The 23,572-nt window shown below is 34.2% G+C and overlaps 1 protein-coding gene across 6 annotated transcripts in view; it reads left to right on the plus strand.

The window, feature by feature from the left end:
• Diaph2 (diaphanous related formin 2) overlaps positions 1-23,572 on the plus strand; it is an 809,447-nt gene that overhangs the window by 302,769 nt on the left and 483,106 nt on the right. For all 6 annotated transcript variants that reach the window (XM_090326172.1, XM_090326173.1, XM_090326169.1 and 3 more), the window contains one exon: positions 22,474-22,575. In XM_090326172.1, the coding sequence (XP_090182298.1) occupies positions 22,474-22,575 (102 nt within the window). The remainder of the gene's footprint in view (positions 1-22,473; positions 22,576-23,572) is intronic.

The following is a 23,572-nucleotide window of genomic DNA, read 5'->3' on the forward strand; positions in this document are numbered from 1 at the left end:
AGAATTTTACAAATATCACCCAATTAATGAATTAAGTTAAGAAGAAATTACAATGAAAGAATGAAAGAAATGAAAATCAAAACTCTTCAAATTTAGTTTCATAGCTCATGTGTATATTAGTACATCCTTTCATATATTTATTTCTTCCCTTCATAACAGAGATTGTCCTTTTATCTATTATGTACTTTGCTTACAATACTGCAGAATAAGTGCTTTAATGCTTGATTGACTTAGAAAATAATTACCAGTTCTAAATAAGACAGAAGAAATAGAAGCAGAATTTTACAGGAGGAGGTCAAGCTTAGAGAGAAACTCACCAATGGCAAACCTTACTTTCACAGTTTCTTTTTATGATCTGTACTATGTCACAATGTTTTTCATTGATATAGAGAATAGAAAAATGGGGGAAAATAACATGAGATAACCAGGAATAAGTTTATATTGTGGTTCCTTCATTTGATGGTCCTTTGCTAAAGGTACAAAATTGTATAGAAGAAAAGCTGGGCTACAGATAAGGATGAAAATGCACAGATTAATTATTCAAAAAACTATACTGGAAAATACAGAATAAGAATATATTGTAAAATCAGTTGAGCGTAGGTATTTTGAGGTTAGTTGTATGTAAGGAGTAGACAGATTAAAAATATGGAAAATAAGAATTGTGAGAAACAAGATTTTTTTATCCTTGTGGTTGTTTTTATTTCTTTAGTTTTTTTTCTTTATCTCCCCACCTTATGTTTTATCTGCTGGGGATACTCTATCTAACTTTAGTTCCTTGTGTATTGTATACACAATAATTTGTTTATTTGAATAGAGGAAGGAATGGTTAAAAACAAGATGATGAGACAAAGTACAAAGGATCAACCAGTGTGACAGCAATATTCACAAGACAATATGTTGGAAATGAACTTTACAACTTGGGAGGGAGTGAGGGGAGGAAAAATGGGGAAAAAAGATGACAAGGGTTAACAATGTTCAATAAGTAATGTACTCACTACCTTATGAATGTAACAATAACCCCTCTATACATCACCCTGATGACATTAAAAAAATTTTCTTTCCTGGTTTTTTTTTGGTCAATTATGGGGCTTGTTCTCTGTGCCTGGGCATTGCCCCTCAGTTCTTCAGCCCAATGCTAGTCCTCTGCCACTTGGACTTTATTAAATTTGCCTTCAAATTTTGACAGTTTTAGCTATATTTCCTTTTTTAAAAAAAATGTATTTTAATGTATAGAGGTGTTAAAATTATATTTGCCAGATAGAAGGTGCACTATTTCTCATATTTTTGTCCCCACTTCCCTCCCCCCAACCCCTCCCCTAATCTTTTGCCCCCTCCTATTTCAAATAAAAAAACAAACATACGTATATATAATATACCAGGTAACAAAGTAAAGATACTGTAACAATATGAGATTAACAAAAGGGTAACACAAGAGAAGAGAAAAAACAAAACAAAACCGTAGTACATTAAGAACAATAATCATGCATAATTAAGCTGTGGTTTCCATGTCCTTCAGTTCCATTAATTTTGCCTCAATCCTATATGGCCTCATACATCCAGGGTTTGAGCTATTGTAATCCTCAACTAAGATAGTCCTAGGTTTGTACCAATTATTACAAAGGAGGGAAACCATTGAGTCTATGTTCCATTGGGTCTGGATTACTTCACTTAATATGATTTTTTCTAAGTCTTTCCATTTCCTTACAAATGTGGTGATGTCATTCTTTCTGGTGGCATAATAGAATTCGATTGTGCATAAATACCACATCTTCGTGATCTACTGATTGGCATCTGGGTTGGTTCTATATCTTTGTTATGGTAAATAGTGCTGCAGTGAACATCATTGTGCTAGTAGATTTAGTATGCCCTTGTTTCTGGACGGTTGGGTAAATGCCAAGGAGTGGAATTGCTGGGTCATAGGGGAGCTCTATATTTAGTCTTTTGAGGAACTGCAATGCTGCTTTCCATGGTGGTTAAACGAGTTTGGACTCCCAACAACAGTGTAGTAGTGACCCCTCCTGGCTACATCCTTGCCAGAGTCTGTTGTTACTGGATTTCTCTATCATGGCCATTCTATCTAGAGTGAGGGGGAATCGCAGAGTTGTTTTGATTTGCATTTCTTTTGTGTCCAGAGATTTCGAACTTTTCTTCATGTGTCTATAAGCCATTCTTCTTTTTTCTTCAGAGAAGACTCTCTTTAAGTCTTTGGGCCATCTTTTAATAGGATGGTTGATTTGGTTTGGAGAGATTCAACTTTTTGACCTGTTAAGATATTTTAGATACAAGGCCTTTGTCTGTTGCATGGTTAGCAAAGATCTTCTCCTACTCTATGGGCTTTCTGTTTAACTTTTGCCATACAGAAGCTCTGCAGTTTAATAAAGTCCCATTTTTCCAAACTTTCTTTAATTTGTTGTGAAACATAAGTTTTTTTTTTTTAGTTTAGCCTTGAAAAACGTTGAGGAGACTCTTTCAAGAGTTTAATAAAGGTTACATGAACTTGAATTATGTAATTTTATATCTTATATTGGTATGACATTTTCTATGAACAGTGAAGAGAAGAAAAACCAATTTCTTAATGCATTTTTCAACTAAGTGAACAATGCTCTCATTTGACTAAAGAATTATGTATGTTTGTGTATTTCAATTTCATTGATTCATGCTTTAAAAGTTTTTAGTGTGGCCAACCAAGAACTGATAATGTAGTTGTAAGAGGCTTGATGTGGTGTTAAATTCCAGCATTTAATAACTGCTGAAAAATATAGCATCTTCTCCCTTATTGAATTTGAAAGGTTTTTTGTTATTATTTTGATATTCTTTATTTTTACCAAATATAACTCATTCTCAAAGTTAGTTTCTGCTCTGGAAATTTCATTCCATGTTGAAATAGTAGGGAAGTATCTTAAGTAACTTTTGAAAATGCATTTGTTTTATTGTGGATTAGTAATGACTGGGATTACTTAAGCAGAATTTACATCAAGATTCTTTATTCAGTAATCCATTAATAGGCTAGTGCCCCAAACTGCCAATGAATAATTATGTTTGCCTTTGGGAACCAAATAAATCATTTCCTTATGCCTGAATTATTGTTTACTATATCAGTACATAGGCTCATGGATTGATTTCTGTTCTTTTTGTTAAGCCAGATTTTTTTGTTTGGCTTCTTCTTAAGTATGGGATTTTTGTTTGCCTGTTATGTTTACTGTCACTGTAGAATCTCTTCTTTTTAAATGGGTAGCTTATAAGACTCGATATAAAGTTTTCATCAAAAAGGTCCTTTACCTTCTTAGTTAAGCTAATTCCTAGGTACTTTATTTTCTTTGAGGCTATTGTGAAAGGAATTGTTTTCCTGATTATTGCCTCATTCATCTCACTGTTAAAGGAAGGCAGTTGATTTTTGAGGGTTGATTTTATAGCCTGCTACTCTTCCAAAGTTTTGAATCAGCTCAAGGAGCTTGGGAGTAGAGTCTATAGGATTCTTTAAATACAGAATCATGTCATCTGCAAAGAGGGATAGTTTTATTTCCTCTTTCCCTACTTGGACCCCCCTTCATGCTTGCTTCTTGCCTTATTGCACTGACTAGGAATTCTAGTACTATGTTAAAGAGTAGTGGAGAGAGTGGGCATCCTTGTCTCGTTCCTGATTTTAGAGGGAATGGCTTTAGATTTTCACCATTAAGTGTAATACTAGCAATGGGTTTCTCATACACAGCCTTTATTACATTGAGGAATGTTCCATGGATTCCTAGTTTCTCCAGAGCTTTTAACATAACGGGGTGTTGGAACTTGTCAAATGCCTTTTCCGCGTCTATTGAGACAATCATGTGATTTTTGTCCTTGCTCCTGTTGATGTGTTGAATTATATTAATTGATTTGCGTATGTTGAACCAGCTTTGCCTCCCTGTGATGACTCCAGTTTGATCATAGTGTATAATTTTTTTTGATGAGTTGTTGTAGACAGTTGGCCAGTATTTTGTTGAGAAGTTTTGCATCGATGGTCATCAAAGAAATAGGTCTATAGTTCACTTTCTTTGATGAATCTCTGTCTGGTTTGGGGATGAGGGTTATACTGGCTTCATAGAATGAGTTTGGTAAAGAACCTTCATTTTCAATTTCGTTGAAGAGCTTGAGGAGTATTGGTGTGAGCTCTGCTGTGAAGATCTTTTAGAATTCAGCTGTGAATCCATCTGGCCCTGGGCTTTTCTTAGGTGGAAGTTCTCTAATTGCCATTTCTATTTCAGAGCTTGAAATAGGCCTGTTGAGTTGGGTTAGTTCTTCTTGGTTCAGTGTGGGTATGTTAATATTGGTTAGGAATTCATCCATTTCATCTAGATTCTCAAATTTGTTGGCATAAAGGTTTGAGAAATATTCCCTCAGGATATTTTGGATCTTGGTAATTTCTGTCATGATATTACCATTTTCATCTGTGATTTTGTTTATTTCGATATGCTTTCTTCTTTTTTTGGTAAGATTTGCTAAGGGCTTCTCAATATTGTTAATTCTTTCAAAGAACCAACTCCTTGTTTTGTTGATTCTTTCTATAGATTTTTTGGAATCCAATTCATTTAATTCTGCTTTGATTTTAATAATTTGCTTTCTTCTACTGGGATTACGGTTGGTTTGTTGCTCTTTTTCCAGGAGCTTAAGGTGAGATATTAACTTGTTGGTTTCTAATTTTTCCAACTTCTTGTTGTAGGCACTGAGCACTATAAATTTTCCTCTGAGTACTGCCTTTGCTGTGTCCCAAAGGAGTTGTTATTTTGTGTGCTCCTTACTGTTAAATTTCAAACCCTAAAAAAGGAAATTAAAGCAGAACTAAGGAAATGGAAAAACCTCCCATGCTCCTGGATTGGAGAATCAACATTGTGAAAATGACAATCTTGCCAAGGACTATCTACAAATTCAATGCAATACCCATCAATATCCCAATGGCATTCTTTAAAGAAATAGAAGAGGCAATTCAAAATTTCATATGGAATAATAAAAGACCCCGTATAGCAAAAACACTTCTTAGCAGAAAGAACAGCGCTGGGGGAATTGCAATTCCAAACTTTAGACTCTATTACAGAGCTATAATTCTCAAAACAGCTTGGTACTGGCACAAGAACAGGCCTGAAGACCAATGGAATAGAACTGAGGACCCAGATATTAAACCACAGACCTATGGCCACCTAATCTTTGACAAAGGAACCAAAAAAATAGAATGGAAGAAAGACAGCCTCTTCAACAAGTTGTGCTGGCAGAACTGGTTAAGCACCTGCAGAAAACTAAAGTTGGATCCTTCTTTGTCACCTTGCACTAGAATTAACTCCAAATGGATCAAAGACCTGGAGGTAAAAGCTGACACACTGAAAACTTTACAGTAAGGAATAGGAAATACACTAGCCCTCCTTGGCACAGGTAGAAACTTTCTTAATAAGGACCAAGAATCACAACAAATCAGAGAAAGGCTGGATAAGTGGGACTGCATTAAACTGCAGAGCATTTGTATGGCAAAGGACATAGCTAGTAAATTAATTGGGAAGCCTACACAGTGGGAGAAGATCTTCACCAACCAAACAATGGACAAAGGCCTCATATCTAAAATATATCAACAACTCAAAAAATTGAATCACTCCAAAACTAATCTCCAAAGTAACAAACATCCCATTAAAAAAAGGGCCAAAGACTTAAAGAGGGTCTTCTCTGAAGAAGAAACAAAATGGCCTATATACACATGAAGAAATGCTCCACATCTCTGGTCATAAAAGAAATGCAAATGAAAACAACTCTAAGATTCCACCTCACTCCATTTAGAATGGCCAGGATCAGGAAAACGAATAACAACAGATGCTGGAGGGGATGTGGCCAGGAGGGATCACTACTACACTGTTGGTGGGAGTGCAAACTCGTTCATCCACTATGGAAAGCAGTGAGGCAGTGCCTCAAAAGCCTAAACATAGAACTCCCCTATGACCCAGCAATTCCTCTACTTGGCATTTACCCAACCATCCAGAAACAAGGGCATACTAAATCCACTAGCACAACAATGTTCATTGCAGCACTATTCACCATAGCAAAGATACGGAACCAACCTAGATGTCCCTCAGTTGATGAGTGGATCAACAAGTTGTGGAATCTGTACACAATGGAATTCTATTCTGCTGTCAGAAAGAATGACATCGACCCATTTGATAGGAAATGGAAAGACTTAGAAAAAATCATATTAAGTGAAGTAAGCCAGACTCAAAGGAAGTTAGGCTCAATGGTTTCCCTCATTCGTCATAATCAGTAGAAACCTTGGGCTCTACTAGCAGAGATCTGCAATAGAGCAAAATCTGGATACATAAGGCCATATAGTATGAAGCTAATTGAAAGGACCTCCAGGATATTGAAACAAAAGCCATATAACTAATGATTGTTGTCCTTTATGTACTATGTTATCTCTCATCTCCTTTGCTGTCCCTTGGTTATCTCATATTGTTAAAGTATCTCACTTTGTTATCTGATATATTGAATTTATTTGTATTTGGTTATTTGAAATTTGATAGGGAAAGGGGGAAAACCAACACGGGTGGGGGGTGTGGGGGGGAGGGTAATGGGTACCAAGACATGTGAAAGGGTATCAATGTATGTGAATTAATGCACCTTCTATCTGGCAATTATCATGTAACCCTTTTGTACTTACAATAAAAAACTCTATATAAGACTCCTTATAATACAGTATTTTTAAAGGACCATTGAATGGAAATTTGCCTTTTCAGACATGCCAGTTATATGCCAGGAATTGCCCTTTTTTGTTTCATACCAGATCGTTTAACTAATTGATAATGCATTTGTGTTGTAATGGATTCAGTATGGATTGGAAAAGATATGCATCTATTTTAAAATTATACCTGTTTTAGATATTAGGTTCCCAAAGTTATGTCATTAGTGCAATCAAAATTCTTTTCCTTATTTTTAAGAGTAGTTGTGTCAGTTGGTTGGGTTAATATGATCAATTTTAAGTATTTGGGAGCATATATTTTAAGATACTTTTCCAATAGGACATAATACAATTAACAACATTGTTAATAACAACTATTAGAAAGGAGGTCAAATTACTAAATGTATTCAGTGCTCATAAGGACATGTCAAGATGTGATCACTTTTTATAAAACTTAAAAGTTTTAGTTGAAATATTAATTTGGTATTCATGTTGGATGTTAATTTTACTTTTTATTTTTGTGGCTATCCTGAAGCCTTAACTTGCTTCCCAGGTACTGTCCATGAGCTTTTTGTTCAAGGATTGCACTCTACCACTTGAGGCACAATTAGCTCCACGTGGAGGTCAAAGTCTTCAGAGTCTCATGGATTTTCCAGACCAGGCTGGATGTGAAATCCTTAGATCTCAGTCTCATGAGAAGATTGTATGATAGGCATGAGCCACTGCAAGTGCTAAAATTTTTAAGGCCAGTGTGTGTTTCCAATATTTGTTACCCGTGGTTATAACATCTTGTTCCCTTCACATTAGTAACTTAACTATATGTATTGCCAGTTCTGAGCCTTGAAGTCAGGGCCTGAGCACTGTCCTTGAGGTATCTCAAGGCTAGAGCTCTACCACTTGAGCCTCAGCACCACTTCCAGATTTTTTCTATGTATGTGGTACTGAAGTCCTGTGTATTTGTGCATGCTAGGCAAGCCCTCTACTACTGGGCCAAATTCCCGGCCCCAAGATGCATGCTTTTTGACAAGATAAATAGTGCTAGCAAATTTCATTATTTGATTAGTATATTTTCACTCACTAAGGCTACAAATGCTGTCTGTATGTTGTTAAAGCCACCTCTTGTCTTATTGGCTGGCCAAATACCTGGTCCATGTGTACTTGTACTGGTAGGCCAGTATACTGTCAGAATTCACCCATTCCCTGTAGGTAATTGGGTCACAGCCAGACTATCTCTTTCAATTAATGTTGTTGATAAGTACTTGATAAATACTTCATATATTAGTTTAACCTTGATAATTACAGAATTTAGTAGCATTCCAATGTTCATTAGCAGTTTTCTCTCTACTAACATTATATATGCCACTCCTCTGCATTTACTACTGAATATACTAGTTTTCTTTTGTTGATGGATATAGTTATCATATTTCTTTGCCAAAATGTTGGCAGGCCTTGTGGGCACTCTTTGTTATGCACATCTTCCATTCTCTCAACAATTATTCCAGTCTGGTTCTATAGGTTTACTGCTTCAAGCTACTTTTTTTATGCCCTTGGCAAATGCTATTTTGTCATCACTAAAAAGAAGGTGTGGTACTTACTATCTGTCTATGTAGACTTTATATTCCTGGTTGATTTTGTTAAAGAGCAATTTTAGGAAGCATTGAGCCATTGTATCACCTTGTCTCATTCCATTATAGCTATTGCTGCAACATGGATCGCTGAACAGTATAATCTCTTTTGTACAGTTTCTATTGATCTTCCCAGTAAGACATTGAATGCTGGGTTTGTTCTGAAATCATTTTGAGCATAAAAGCTGTGCTTGAATTTGATAATCAGATACCTTCTTGTAATCAGCAAGCTTATCCAGTGACTTTGTTTCTCTCTTCTGACCATTATGGTTCTAGTTATTTTTTTCCATGGAATGCCTCCAGTGTGTAGTCTTTGTTGTCTTTTCTAACAGCTTTTGTCATGATGGCTCCTTTGGAATTGCTGTGTATGGCCTGAAATGGCCTGTTTCTATGCTTGACCTTCTTGCTACTTTTGACACTTTCTCTTTTTGAAACATTTTTTTTCACTTCTATGATAGTAAGTGCATTTCTGACTCTCATACCTTTCTTATTCTTCTTTCTCTTCTCTTAATTGACAATTCTTTTTTCCCCTCTGAACCTGCCTTGAAAATGTCCTCATTGCTTACTCTTCAGTTGACACCAAATGATCCAATTCATGTAAACTTTTCTGCATTTTTATCTTCATTCAGCCATAATATTTCACATATTTTATACACCTTATATTTTCAGAATGTAATTTTGTTGTTATGATTGGATGTGATATTGTCATGGGAGACGAAGCTGTATTGAGCAAGTTCTTTTCCCTGTGAATTTGAGCCTCGGGTAAAAAATATGGTGCATAACTGAACATTAAATAAGTTAGCAGGTATGTGAAAAATAACTTCCTTTCTATTGGGAAGAATGTAGTGATAAATAGAGGAGTTTTCACAGAAAAAGTGGCACATTATTTGAGCCTTAATGGATAGATAATAATAGTAAAATCAAGATACTTATAAACAGAGGTGAGACCATAGCATTTTTTAGCCAATCAAGTCTTCTCATTCCTTTTCTATCTTGTTACACTTGTTCTCAGTAAACAATAGATTGGAATCTCTTGGGATGAGAATGCATAGACAGGCACTGTGGCTCACACCTGTCATCCTAGGTAATCAATAAGCTGAGATCTGGACATTGAAGTTTGAAACCAGCCCAGGCTGGATACTGTGTGACACTGTTATCTCCATGTCATGAATACAACCCTAGAACTAAGGCTGTGGCTTAAGTAACAGAGCACTGCTTTTCGTGTGAAAAATATGTATAACAACTCTCAGGCCTGACTTGAAGTTTCAGGACTGACAGATACATACACACAAAAAAGCATTTTAACTTATGTCCGACAATAGAGTAATAGTCTGAATGATAATTCATGCTGTAATATGTATATGTGTGTACATGTCTGCATATATATACACATAATAGATACATTTATGAATGAGGATATCATGATTCATGTTAAGTAATTCATCGTTTTATTTCTATATGCACTTATATATACTGCTCCTTATATATCTCATTTTTTTGCAAGTAGTGTGTGTGTGTGTGTGTGTGTGTGTGTGTGTGTGTGTGTGTGTGTGTGTGTATCCTGGGGCCTTGGAAATATCCCTTTGTTTCCTGTGCTCAATACTAGCAAACTACTATTTAAGCCACAGTGCCAATACATGCTTTTTGTGTACTTTGTTGGAGAATTGAATCTCAGGGCCTTTCCTGCCCAAGCTGGCTTGGAACCTAGATCCTCAAATCTCAGTCTCCTGACTGGCTGGGATTACAGGCATGAGTAAGCTGTACCTGCCAAACTAAACTGTTTTAAGTGTCTTGTCAGATTTAATTCAATGAGATCTGAATGGAAAACTCGACATATTAGTGCTTCTTTTTTTATTGTTTTACCCTACTTTGGATTTCATGTCAATATATATATATATATATATATATATATGCATTTTAATTGTGTGGATTAATGGATTTCTCTGTGACATTATCTTGCATTCATTTCATGATTTTCAATATTTTCTAGGAGTAAATTAATCTATCATTTTCTATTTTCCAGTCCTAAACAAATAATTTTATCCTTCTTTATCCTTCTCAGTTGTTACAACCAATGTTTAGGTTCATATTAGAAGCATTCTAGGCTAAAAGCATTGGCACACTTTGGTGACAGCCAGGAGGGAAGCAACAATAATCCCCCATAGTGATAGGACTGGGTAAAGGCCAGCCTAAGGGCCAGCACAGCAGGTCTAATATAGTTTACTAGGAAAAAGAGCCAGTGGTTTGCCATCCTGATCTAGTCAAATTTATTTGCTCTCTGTGACTATTACTACCTGCTTCTTACCTGAACTGTTACTTACTGTTTTATCTTTAGTTAGTGTCTGGTAAATCCTTCAATTTCAGGAATATCTTATTTTATTTTGAAACCTAATGAAGATTTCATTGTAATTTTTATGAAGTGTGTTTATTTTGCCTTTTTAATATTTAATTTAATTTTATTCTCAAGGTAGTGTACAGTGGGGTTAGTTACATATATAAGATAGTAAGTACAATTTTTGTCGAGTATTCTAACATCCCTTACTTTTCTCCTACTTTCCTCCCCCACACCCCTCCCCCAAATTATGAAGCTCATTTCCAACATACTGTGTTTTTAATATTCCTGCTGCATTTCATTGTTCCTTGTCCTTGTTCTCACCACTTTGTTAATACCCTTCACTACTCTAATTCAGATAAATGAGTATGCAATACACAGGGCATAAAAAGTAAACCATAGAGCAAAAACAAATAAAAAAATAAATATCTTCACACAGTTTATTAAAAACAACAACAAAGAAACACCTCTGGTTTCCACATCTTGGAATTCATTTCCCTTAGCATTATCTTTAATGGTCCTATGTATATAGCAAATCAAAAGAACATTGAGATTCTACCTCACCCCAGTTGTGTATGGCCATTATCAAGAAATAACAACAGTTGTTGGTGGGATGTCGCCAAAAGGGAACACTACTACACTGTTGGTGGGAGTGGATACTAGTTCAATCATTCTGGAAAGCAGTGTGTTGGTTCCTCAGAAGACTAAACACTGATCGCCCCTATGATCTAATAATCCTACTCCTGAGCATTTTCCCAAGTGTCCATAAAGAAGGATATACTAAAGCTCCAACACAACCATGTTCATTGCAGCATTATATAGCATAGATAGATAGGGAATCAAATCACATGCCATTCAGTAGATGAAAGAATGATATCACCCTATTCATGAGGAAGTGGAAAGACTTGGAGAAATACATATTAAGTGAAGAAAGCCAGAACCAAAGAATTATAGATACTATGGTGTCCCTCATTTGTTTATATATATATATATATATGTTTTATTGTAATTAATAAAAGGGTTACATGATATTTGCCAGATAGAAGGTGCATTAATTCACATACATTGATACCCTTTCACATGTCTTGGTACCCATTACCCTCCCCCACCCACCACCTACTCCCCGCATTGGTTTTCCCCCCTTCCCTATCAAGTTTCAGATAACCAAATACAAATAAATTCAATATATCAGATAACAACGTGAGAAACTGTAACAATATGAGACACCCAAGGGACAGCAAAGGAGATGAGGGATAACATAGTACATTAAGGACAACAATCATTTGTTATATGACTTTTGTTTCAATATCCTGGAGGTGTCCCTCATTTGTACAATTTGGAAATGTCAAGGATAATCCTAGCAGAAGTTCACAATACCTCAATAGTTGTCAAATGTATTTTTACTTTATTGCCCTTAATTTTATTTTATTTTTCTTCGGGCTTGAACTCAAGTTCATGGTGCTTTCTTTTATCTCTATTGCTCAAGTATAGCACTCTACTACTTTGAGAAACAGCTTTACTTCCTGGTTTCTGGTGGTTCATTGGAGATAAGAATCTCAGGGAGCCTCCTGAATATCTAGAATTACTTGTGTGAGCTACTAGCATCTAGCTTTAATTTCATTGCCTGGCTTTAGTTGACATTTTAATGGGTCTATCTGCATTCTTGGTTGGAAAAACTGGGGAAAAAATGGGTTGAGGAGCATCTCTGGAGGAATGAAGACAAAGTTGAGTAATATTCATTTTAAGCTTTGGTTGCATATTATATATGCATTTATAAACTGTGTAAAACCCACTATTAGTTAACTTTTGGCCTCAAAATTAGTAAACAGTGCACACTAGGCAGTAAGTAAGCAATTACTAATTATTGTACTGTAATTACTAAGCATATGCTCTTTTCTATAGTATGTCATTTGCACTGATGGTAAAATGCTCTGTGACACCAAATACGGTATTATTAAAAGCTAGTTCTCACAGGAGATAGTTTCTACCAGCTGGGCCCTTATCCAACAACTTTTATTTTACCTTATTTTTTGTTCTTAAAAGCCTATATTCTAAAGTATTTTTGGCATTTCATAGATTATATTACTTTATGGAAGTTCATTGTTTAACTGTAGTCACCTAATAGTGATGTATTTATGTTATACTTACACAAGCAAACTACTTGTGATTATCAAAGGATCAGTATTAAACTGAATTTGCTTGTTGAATTGTTTATCTCTATTACTTTGACAAATACCTTTCATGTTGAACTCAAATGATCATTATTCTTATTGTTTATAGGTAGTATCAGCATGCTATTTGCTAGTAGTGTAAGAAATTTGCTGACATAAAACAGACTTATGTTCAGGAATGTGCACTTGATCTATTGCTTTAATGCACACAATCTTTAAAGGGAATATTTAGTGTAAAAATCAAGGACACTCAGCTACAGTGTAATAGCTTACTGTTTTGTCAATCTCAAATAGAGTTTCATTTTAGTATGGTTTCCCTTTTTGAAAAAAAGTGCTTTTCTTGAGTAAAATATTCTGTACCTTCCTATTGTATATATTTCAAGTCCTTAACTATCTAGGTTGCTTTCAATGACATAATAAAGTAGATGGAAATTTCAGAGCAAAATACATTTTTACCTATTTTGTGTTTTTGCCCCCTTCTACTCCTTTTATTGATATAGCTGCCACAAGGTCACTTAGGTATTTATTATATGCACAGACTTTTAATTATTCCATTAAACGTTTTTACTTTCTTTTTACAACTTCTGTATGCCTACTAGAATGATAAATTGTACAAATAAAGACATGAAAAAACTCCTTCACTTAAGGATATCTAATAATTTAATTTTAAAATTGACAAAGCGATGCTTGAAGATCCCTATCACTCATTTAAAATCCCATTATTTGTCAGTTGCATTTTCCTAATTTTGTTTTCTGGGTTGCATTCTGATGTAATATATTACAGAGGACTTCCCTGGATTACTGTCTATATTTTTATTTTCATTTTAAATTTCAGGAGTACATATTGAGAAATCCTAGTTGTGATATATGCCTATAGAACAATTGTTTCAGTGTGAGTTTCTGCTCAAACCCTGTTCCTGGGATTTGAACCCAGGGCCTGGGCACTGTCCCCTGAGCCTCATTTTCCTCAAGGGTAGTGCTCTACCACTTGAGCCATAGCATCACTTTTAGGTATTTTTCTGAGTATTTCATTGGAAACAAGCCTCTCTCTGACTTTCTTGTATGGGCTGGCTTTTAATCACAATCCTTCAATCTCAGCCTCCTGTGTTGCTAGGATTACAGATGTGAGCCACCAGTGCCAGGGGACAATAGGCTGTTTAAAGAGGTGCAGACTTTTAAGGGCTTAGCTATAATGATTCATACATTATACATTATAAGATGTATTTAGTATACAGATTACAAGTAGATGAGGTTAGATAAAAAAAGGTGATGTTAGACATTCTTCACGGAAGTTTGTTTCTATAACAGAAATGTCTAGAAGATTGAGAAAAGGGTCTCATTGGCCATGAGTCTTGTCCCAGGAACAAAAGAAATAAAGGAGGCATTGTAGGCTAACCATAAGAAAGCACTTTCTACTGTAAATAAGACAGGAAGTCACTGGAAAATTCACAGCAGAAGAATAACATTAAGTAGATCATTATTACGACAGAGTGAAATAGGGAAAAGTAAAATGGAAATAAGTCATGAAATACTATGATATCCTACCACTGAAGTGATGGTGGCTTAAAATATTTAGGTAGCAGCAAAAGTAATGAGAATTAATGCAATAGTGGATTTGTTCAAGAGCAGGATATGAACTATGAGATTATAATTGCTCATTTTCTGTGCTTTACCATTTACAAGGGAATTGCCATTTGTTGAAAGGTATAAAATAGGAAGGGAAGTTTGCAGAATAGCATTATGACTGGTCTAAAATATGCTTAATTTGAGAAGTTTATTCTATAACTAGTGTAGGTATCCAACATATGAGAATTTTATACTAAATCAGCTTGCTTTATGATAGGTTACTCATAGCGCCCTGGTACCAGTAACTTCCTGATGGTCTCCATAGCATTTACTTTTGCATGTGATAAAATGTACCAAAAATAATGCAGTCCTGGCTACAAATATTTCAACATGTTATCATTTTAAGCCTTTTTCAGTAAAGTTAATTGTAATGTATAGAGGGGTTACAGTTATATTCACCGGATAGTATGTGCATTACTTCTCACAAATTGATACCCCTTCTCATGCTTTTGTCCCCATTTTCGTCTCACCATCCAAATCTTCTTGTTTCCCCCCCTTCCCTTTCCTATTTCGAATAAACAAATAAACTTATATACAATATGCCAGGTAACAAAGTCAGATACTATAACAATATGAGATTAACCAAAGGGCAACAAAAGAAAAGAGAACATAGAACATTAAGAACAACAATCACACAACATAAAGCTCTTGTTTCCTTATCCTGGAGATCCTTTCATTTAGCCTTATCCTGTATGGCCTTATGTATCTAATATTTTCACTATTGTAATTCTTCACTAGGAAATCCTAGGTCTGTACTAATTATATACTTTCTAAAAAATGTTATTGTAAAGTGATGTACAGATTCATTACACTTACATGTAATTTAACTAATACATTTCTTTTTTAACAGTGTCACCTCTTCACTTATTTTCTGCCAATATTTCCCTCCTGCACACTATACCCCTATCCCTACCACCATAAGTTTTATAGTTTATTTTCAACATGTGTTTAGTGACCCCTCTGTCCCACCATTTCTTTGCTCCCCTAAACAGATGAACTTTTTTTGAAGTGCCATGTGATTTCTTTTCTCCCTTATGGTTTATCCCCTGTTTTTACTGTATCTGACTTTGGTACATGGTATATTGTATATATATATATTTATTTGTTTATTTGAAATAGGGAAAGGAAGAAGAAAAACATGACTGGGAGGGGGTCGGGAGAGGAAAATGGGAGAAAAGCATGGGAAGGGGTATCGGGTATCAATGTTCAAGAATTAATATACCCACTACCTTATGAATATAACTGTAACCGCTCTATACATCACCCAACAGTAAAAAAAAAAAAGACAAAAGGTACAAAAATCAAAAAGAGTAACCAAAGAGGAAAATAAAAACCAAGAAGCTAAAGTTGATTGCATCTTTATTGGGCTATACTGAGTGCAGAATTTGTACCTGAGAATGACCCCCCAAAAATACCTTCTGTATATTGAAAGCCTAAACTGGACTTTTTACCTAGTAATTGCTATAATCAATATTGGTTATTATCATCACATTTTGTACTCTTTTGGTTTTTCTTAGTAAATTTTTATGTTTGCCACACCTATTATGACCTGAGTCATTGTTTTGTGACATGAATTAATGAAATTGAGCATAAAAAAAAGTTTCCTGAGTATGTAGGATAGCCAGGAAAGTGTCAGGTAGTTTTTAAAAAGCCAAGAATGGTCTCAGCTTCAGTAACATACTAAGTTATTGTTGAAAAGAAAAAATGTCAACAATCTTAGTTTCTACTTCTATTTTTATGTAAAAACCATCCTTCAGATACCTGAGATTAGTTATTGAAATCTGAGGGAAATTTGTTCATAAAACCTTACTCTTATTTGTTCTTCCTAAAATATACATTACCTGTTGAACTACTGAGGCCCATTTGCAAATATACAACATAAGCTAAGCACATTGTTAAACATAGTGTTCTGGTGACATTTAATATTGTTCAGTAATTGGCTTAATGAACAGGTGTACAAGTATATTACTTATGCAGATGTTAATTTGCAGTAACATGTGCTTCCTGATTTGGAGGTACTTGTATAGACTACAACTAGTAAGATTTGTTCCTTAATTAGGAAATCATTACTGTGTGTGTGTGTGTGTGTGTGTGTGTGTGTGTGTGTGTGTGATTCCTACCTTTAGGACCATTAGTCTTGTTTAATATGCCCTTAACTTCAGAAACACTCTTGATAATGTCATTCCTACTGCTTCAGGTACTACACAGGTGTCACAATCCAATGTAATTTCCTGGAGGATGCCTTACTATACAGGTGTAAGGGACAAGAGAATGAGAAATGTCACAGCTGTAGTAGGTGGCACGCAAAAGGAGACAGTCAGCCATGCAGTCTTTTACTACATATTGTTTAGCTTTGTCTTTCAGGATGTGGGAAGCAAAGATGATATTATGAAATATATTCAAACACGTTTAAAGATAAGATTGTACTGGCTTTCCAAAGGGAATAAACTTACTTGCACCTTTTGTTGTCTTCAATATTGCTCATGACATGGTCCTTGGAATTTCCAAGGCTATCGATTAACAGACTGTAAAAATGAATGTAATTTAGTCATGGTTTTTATCCTCTCCCACCCTCCAGCCAATGAGAAAATTATAAAGGCTCATTTATAGGAAGCATCCACCAGTCCAGTCATTTACAGTGAGCAGATGTTAACATGGAGTTATTGTTATTACAGATCTCTGCTGTTAAAGGAATAAAGCATTGAGGTACAAAATGTTTCCAAAATTCTCTCTATTCTCGAATCACTTCCTTCCCTTATGGCAATCATGGCCATTAATCTGCTGAGTACCGTGTAGACTTAACTATAAACCATACATGACATTTGCCTGTGTTAAATGAATGATATTATACTGTGAATCCTATTTTTTACCACATTCGTTTTTTGCATTGTGTTAGATTTGAATTGTCCTTGTTGAAATATATATTTATAGTATACTCATCTGGTGGATACTGAGTGGTATTCCATTATATTACTTTAGCACTGATTGTCCATCCTTTTAATACTTGGCCTTGTGAGTTGCTTGTATATTTTAATTTTTTGCTTCTATGAACACTACTACAGTATACACAGACTTGTTTCCTGGCTCATATGATGTGTGGTTAACTTGTAATTATGATAAAAATATTTTGTATTACATGATAATAAAATTTACAAAATTGCTGCCTAATTTTTCATCCTCCTATTATTATTGTCATCACCAAAATCTTTCCTCTGTACTCTATCATTAGTAGTTAGTATTATGAGACAATTTTCTAAGTAAAGATTTAAGAACTTTACACATTAAGATTTTTGGTAGCAATGAATTTGAGACAGTCTCTTTGTAAAGCCCAAGTATGTCTCAAACTTAAGACCCTCCTCCTCTGCCTCAATAGTGCTTAGATTATAAAGAAATGCCATTATTATTGGGTGAGACATTTAAAAAATGCAAATTAATGGCCAAATGGTTTTGTTTTGGGGTATTTTCATTTACATTTATGTAAGTACTAATGATTCTGAACATCTTTGCATTAGTAACTAAATGGAATCTCTTTTTTGTTTGTAAAATGTTGGTGTTAAATGCTTATCATAACATTAATATTAATATTACTACTAACAGTTAATTTTAATGGTAATTGGAATTGTATTAGAATTTTTTGTACTTGTCTTCAATTTTGTACCACATATATCTTTTTCTATTTATCTTTTGATCATTTTTTCTCTGTTTTGTATATGTTAGGAAATGAAAACAAATATAAATCACAAAAGAGAATGGACAAGGAGAAATTAAAAAATCATCACTACTGCCTTATACAGAGATTATAGTTTTTATCAGCCTGCCATTGACATTGTTATTTTAATCTTAACATTATCAAAATATTAATTGAAATTTAAATATTTCTTTCAACTAATAAGTTATAAAGAAGTTTTTGTTTGCAGAATTAAACTAAATTTGAATATGCATGGATTAAATTTATGTTTAAGTCTATATAGATAACAGCGTTTTCCTTTTCTTTTATTTTTATTATTATTTTTTTTATCAGTCCTATGGCTTGAACTCTAGACCTGGGGTTGGTCCCTTAAGCTCTTCAGCTCAAGTCTACCGCCATACCCCTTGAGCCAGAATACCACTGTCAGTTTTCTAGAGGTTAATTGGAGATTAGAGTCTCATGGACTTCTTTTCCCAGGCTGGCTTCCAGCTCTTCAAAGAAAAAAAAATCATTTATGTGGCCCTGCTGGAGGTTAGACTAAGAGTCTTATTCTTGTTAGGCAGTTTTTCTATCACTTATGCCATACTTCTTTCAGCAATTTGTGCTTTACGTTATTTTGCCTGAGCCCAGCCTTGGACTGTGATCTGCTTCTTGGGTCACTGGGATGACAGGCAAGTACTATTAAGCCTGACCCTGTAGATCACAATTCTTCTGTTCTTACCAATGTGAATAAGAGTTGAACCTGTAATTGATACATATTAATTTTTTTTATGATTCGTAGGGCATGGTCGCTGCCCCTGAGCTCTTCAGTTCAAGGCTACCACCCAAGTCCCAGGTCCTTTTGTGCCAGGGCTGGCTTATGAATTTATTTTTATTCTGGACTTTTCTATAATGTAGGATGTTTATTTAACAGATTCATTATACTACAGTGCAACAGAATATTTCTTCCCTACTGTTCAAGTTATATACATTCAATCATATTGCTGTGACCAAAGAAATTTGTAAATTGTAGATAGTTTTAGGAGAGATTTCTATGACTAATAGTTTATGCATGACCATGTGATATTCATATTTAAGCCTTAACTGCTGCTGTTTGTTCCCGATAGATGAAAATATAGACATTTAGAAAATGCTTTCTGCGTATCATTGATTCTAACTCTTAAGCATCTATCTCAGTGGAATTTTTAGATGAGCTAAGTAGTTATACAAATATTATTATCATTAATGGGTAGTTATAGCTATGTTAATCTTGAAATATTCCCATTTAAAATATCTTAATATTTTCTACCAATGATAAACATCTTGTCATATGTCCTATGTATCCATTTGGATAGCTGAAAGTAATAGTGGATTCTTGGTAATTGACTAAATTAGATTGGAGAACATATATGACTGTTTATGCTGATCAACATCACTCTGTTTTAAAGGATTAGATTTATGGCAAAATTGCTTGTAAAATCTATGTATTAAATGAAATAAAAATACTCAGTAGAAATTATATCCTATATAATGAGTATCTTGATGTGAACATATCTTTAACAATAATACAAATGTCTTTATTGTTGTCATCTTTATATTCTTTCAAACCATATTTTATAATGTTTCATTAGTATTCTGTCGATTAGCAGTGCTGTTTTAAGCACTCAGTTTAATTGAATCCATTGGATTCAAAACTAGATGCAATATGAGTTTTCATTTGCACAGATCACATTCGACTAAAGGCTGTGCACTGAACCTGCAGACCTTAGTGCAATTAATTACAAAGTTAATTCTTGAAAGTTTTTATACTACAACTGAAATCTACATAATTTCAAGTAATTATAGATACATTGCAAATTATTTACTTTCAGTTTTCTTTGCCTTAGAAAAGAAAGAAAAGTTAAGGACAAGTGACATTTAAAGGTAACTATGAACACATGTGATTTTAAAATTGGAAACCTTTAATAATATTTTGATATTTGACATCTCATTACTATTTGGATTATTTATTCATCTGGATGCTTGCTGGTAATCTGTAAAAAAATATTTTTTAGAACTAGAAGGCCAAGCAGAAAAGTAGCCATTGGACTATTGCTTGGAATCATGCCAAAAACATGGTTGTTTTGAAAACCTCATATCTATTAAGGATGCATTTTAAATATGGTTTATTATAGAAATTCTTAAAACTGCAGTGTTCAGATATTAAATTCTGCTCAGGTTTAGAGCTTAGAATTTAAGCCAAATTATATAATACAACGGAAATATACTAAGATATTTTCAAGCTGTGAACTTTTACTAGTTGGGGCTTCTAATTTTAATTTTAAACCATTTGTTCATTTAAAAAGGAGAGAGTTCAGACTATATTTTAAGTTGCGAAAAGCTAAGTATGAAGTCACACTAATGAGCCTTATGTATGCCTATATTATTGAGGAGCCTTTTGGTGTACTGAATAATCTTTACATATCCTTCATTGTAACACTGTATGTTCTTGGTTAATTAGTTTAATGCAGTTGAATTTATAGCATACTGGGAGATCAAAACAATTTTCTTGAGTTTCTCCTTTTACTGAATTAATGTTTCTAAATGCTTTTAGAAGTACTTTTAGTATGACTCAGGCATTTTATTTTTAATGGACAAAAGAAATGGGCATTGCATTGTCATCTAATTCTTTATACAGTTGTTTTAAGATAACTGTGACTTAAAAGTTAGAATAAGTTAAAATGTTGGTTATTAATTCCAGACAGTCGCTTTGCCATTTGAATGATCCTTCAAGGACTATTTTATGAAGATTTAAAAAGAAATATGTTAAAAGTATTTTCCAGTATTAGTAATAACTGTACCTTCAGTCAACATGACAAACTGTTTGATATCTTTAATTAAGAAACATAATTTTCAAGTGTAATCATTGTGGTATCTTGTTAGAGATTGTACATAAACTCATTTTGGTCATTCTGGTAAAAACTTTGAACTGTTAAAATTATTATTTATATATCTCTGTCTTTACTAAGCTAATATAATTCTCTGTTTTACAAAGGGATTCTTAATAGACTTACAATATTTTATGTGTTACACCCTGTGAATGTCATCCTAATCATAATGTACAAGGATAAGATAGCAACAACCAGAAACCAAACCAACCTCCCCTGAAAATCAAACCAAAAATATTTGACGTTTTCCCTCTAGAATACAATAACAAAGAATAAAAAAATCATTGATTCAGAATAAAGTTTTTTAAAACTGTTTAGAGAAAGAAACATAATCATAGTCACAGGAATTAATGATGAACTTTAGCAGTATTATTGTTCGGACATGGGTCATTGAAATTGCTACATATGTGTCTTTTTCATAGCAGACAATATTGGTTTGGGGCTATATTAGGGCTTGAACTCAGTGCCTGAAAGGTGTCCCTAAGCTTCTTTGTGCTCAGTGCTATTGCTGTACCCCTTGAGTCATAGTTCCACTTCTTGAGTGGATAATTGGAGGTAAGGGTCTTAAAGGTATTTTTTTGCCCATCCTGAGCTTCAACCATTGTCTTCACATCTCAGCCCCTGAGTAGCTAGGATTAAAGGTGTGAAGCACCAGAGCCTGGTATTTTTTTTAAGAGTATAGGCATATTGACATTTCGGGTGGCTTGATCCATACTTGTTGACTGGGCAACTGCTAGTAGTATTGCTCTCTTTAACTAATTAGATAATTAGAGCTAGAGGGTACCCATGAAAACAAAATATAGATAAATCTTTTGCCCTAAGAAAGTTGATAGCATCTTCAAGATAATGCAAAAGATGAGCTAACATACTGAAAATACCGTATCATTTAAGTTCTCCAATTATATGTATGCAAATTACTGCAACTGTGCATTTTACTAATGGTTTCTAGCTATTCTTCAAAGCAGACTCAGCAGGGATTTTTCTATAGCAACCTGTTTAGCAGTTAAAGTTACCTTAGGTGCTTTAAAGCAAGTTCATTGAATTAAATGAATGTCTCAATTTTAGCATATTTTATGAGAAATGCATGTCTTCCTAATTTCTTCAATTAGGACAAATTAGTGAGATTTTGCTGTACATTTAATACCAGCACTGCTGTAAGTACCTGTAAAGAAGTAATTAATGTTGCATATTAGGTAAGAAGTAGCAATTGATTTTTGGTTCTATTTGGCTTATCTTTTCTAGTTAAGGGCTGATATTTAATTTGTAGGGAATCTGCTAAGCAGGTCTATATTTTATGTTTATTCTCTTCCCTAAACTAATGAAATGAACACATTTATTGACTTCAGAATGAGCCTTACTAATGTACTTAGTATACCTTATTAATGTTATATGTGTACTGGTATCAATACCCTAATTTTTTATTAATCAACATTTTTCTTTCAGTTTCAAAAAGTTCAGAAACTTCAGAGGAAAAGAAGGCTGCACCTATAAAGAAGAAAATGAAGGAATTAAGGATTTTGGACACCAAAACAGCCCAGAATCTATGTATGTAATGTGTTATGCATTTACTGTTTCTCATGTTGATGATGTTTTCAGTGGCTTTTGAAATCAATTTAAAATCGTATAAATTCTCAACAATGATATATGACTCTTCTAGCAACAAAACTCTGTATAAATATGATTTGGGTTACATTTTTGGTATAACAATTTTGACAAAAATTAGGATTTCAGCTTTGGTCAGTTTAGATGAAACATGATAGAGAAAACTTCTGAAAAAGACTCTTAATAATGAAACATAATGCAGAGTTCATGGAAGAATGTGAATTTTTTTCCCTTATGAGTAGCACACTGCCAAGTCACTTGGGCTAGTCTTTTCATTGCTGTTTTGTTATATTTGTTGTGATTGTGATACAACCAGAGAAATTAACTGGAACAATTTAAAACCATTACTGTAGTAGTCATTCACTAATTTTGATTTTCCTAAAAGAGCTAGAAAGTTACTCTCACTTTTCAAGTATGTACATCCAAGTTGTACTTCCACTGTGCATTGCCTTCAGACATTTTTGTCACTATAGTAGGTTGTTAAGATTCCAAGGACACCACAACAGAATCCATGGAAAATTTCAAGATATCGAGCATCTCTAGTTGTACAGTTACAAAAGGAATGTGCTATAGATAATTAGATGTAAAAACTCCCAAATTTCTTTTCACTAGGAATGTTGCTTTAATGGAAAACAGTCAAAGACAAGTACTGGTTATGCCTATAATCCTAGCTATTAAGGAGACTAAGATCTGAGGATCACAGTTCAAAGCCACCCTATTCAAGGAGTTCCATGAAGCTTGAATCTAAAGTTAACCATTAAAAAGCCTTCAGTGGAGTTAAGTGCTAGCCTTTGAGCATAAAAACTCATGACTAGCACCCAGACCCATAGGTCAAGCCCCAGGTCTGGCAACTGTATGCCCCCCGTCCTCTCCCTACTGCCCTGTCTAGAAAAAAAAGAAGAAAATAAAATAACTTCAGTGAATTTGTACATTGATTTTC

Source organism: Megascapheus bottae, chromosome X (genome assembly GCF_031878675.1).
Source record: "Megascapheus bottae isolate mThoBot1 chromosome X, mThoBot2.hap1, whole genome shotgun sequence".
NCBI lineage: Eukaryota > Metazoa > Chordata > Mammalia > Rodentia > Geomyidae > Megascapheus > Megascapheus bottae.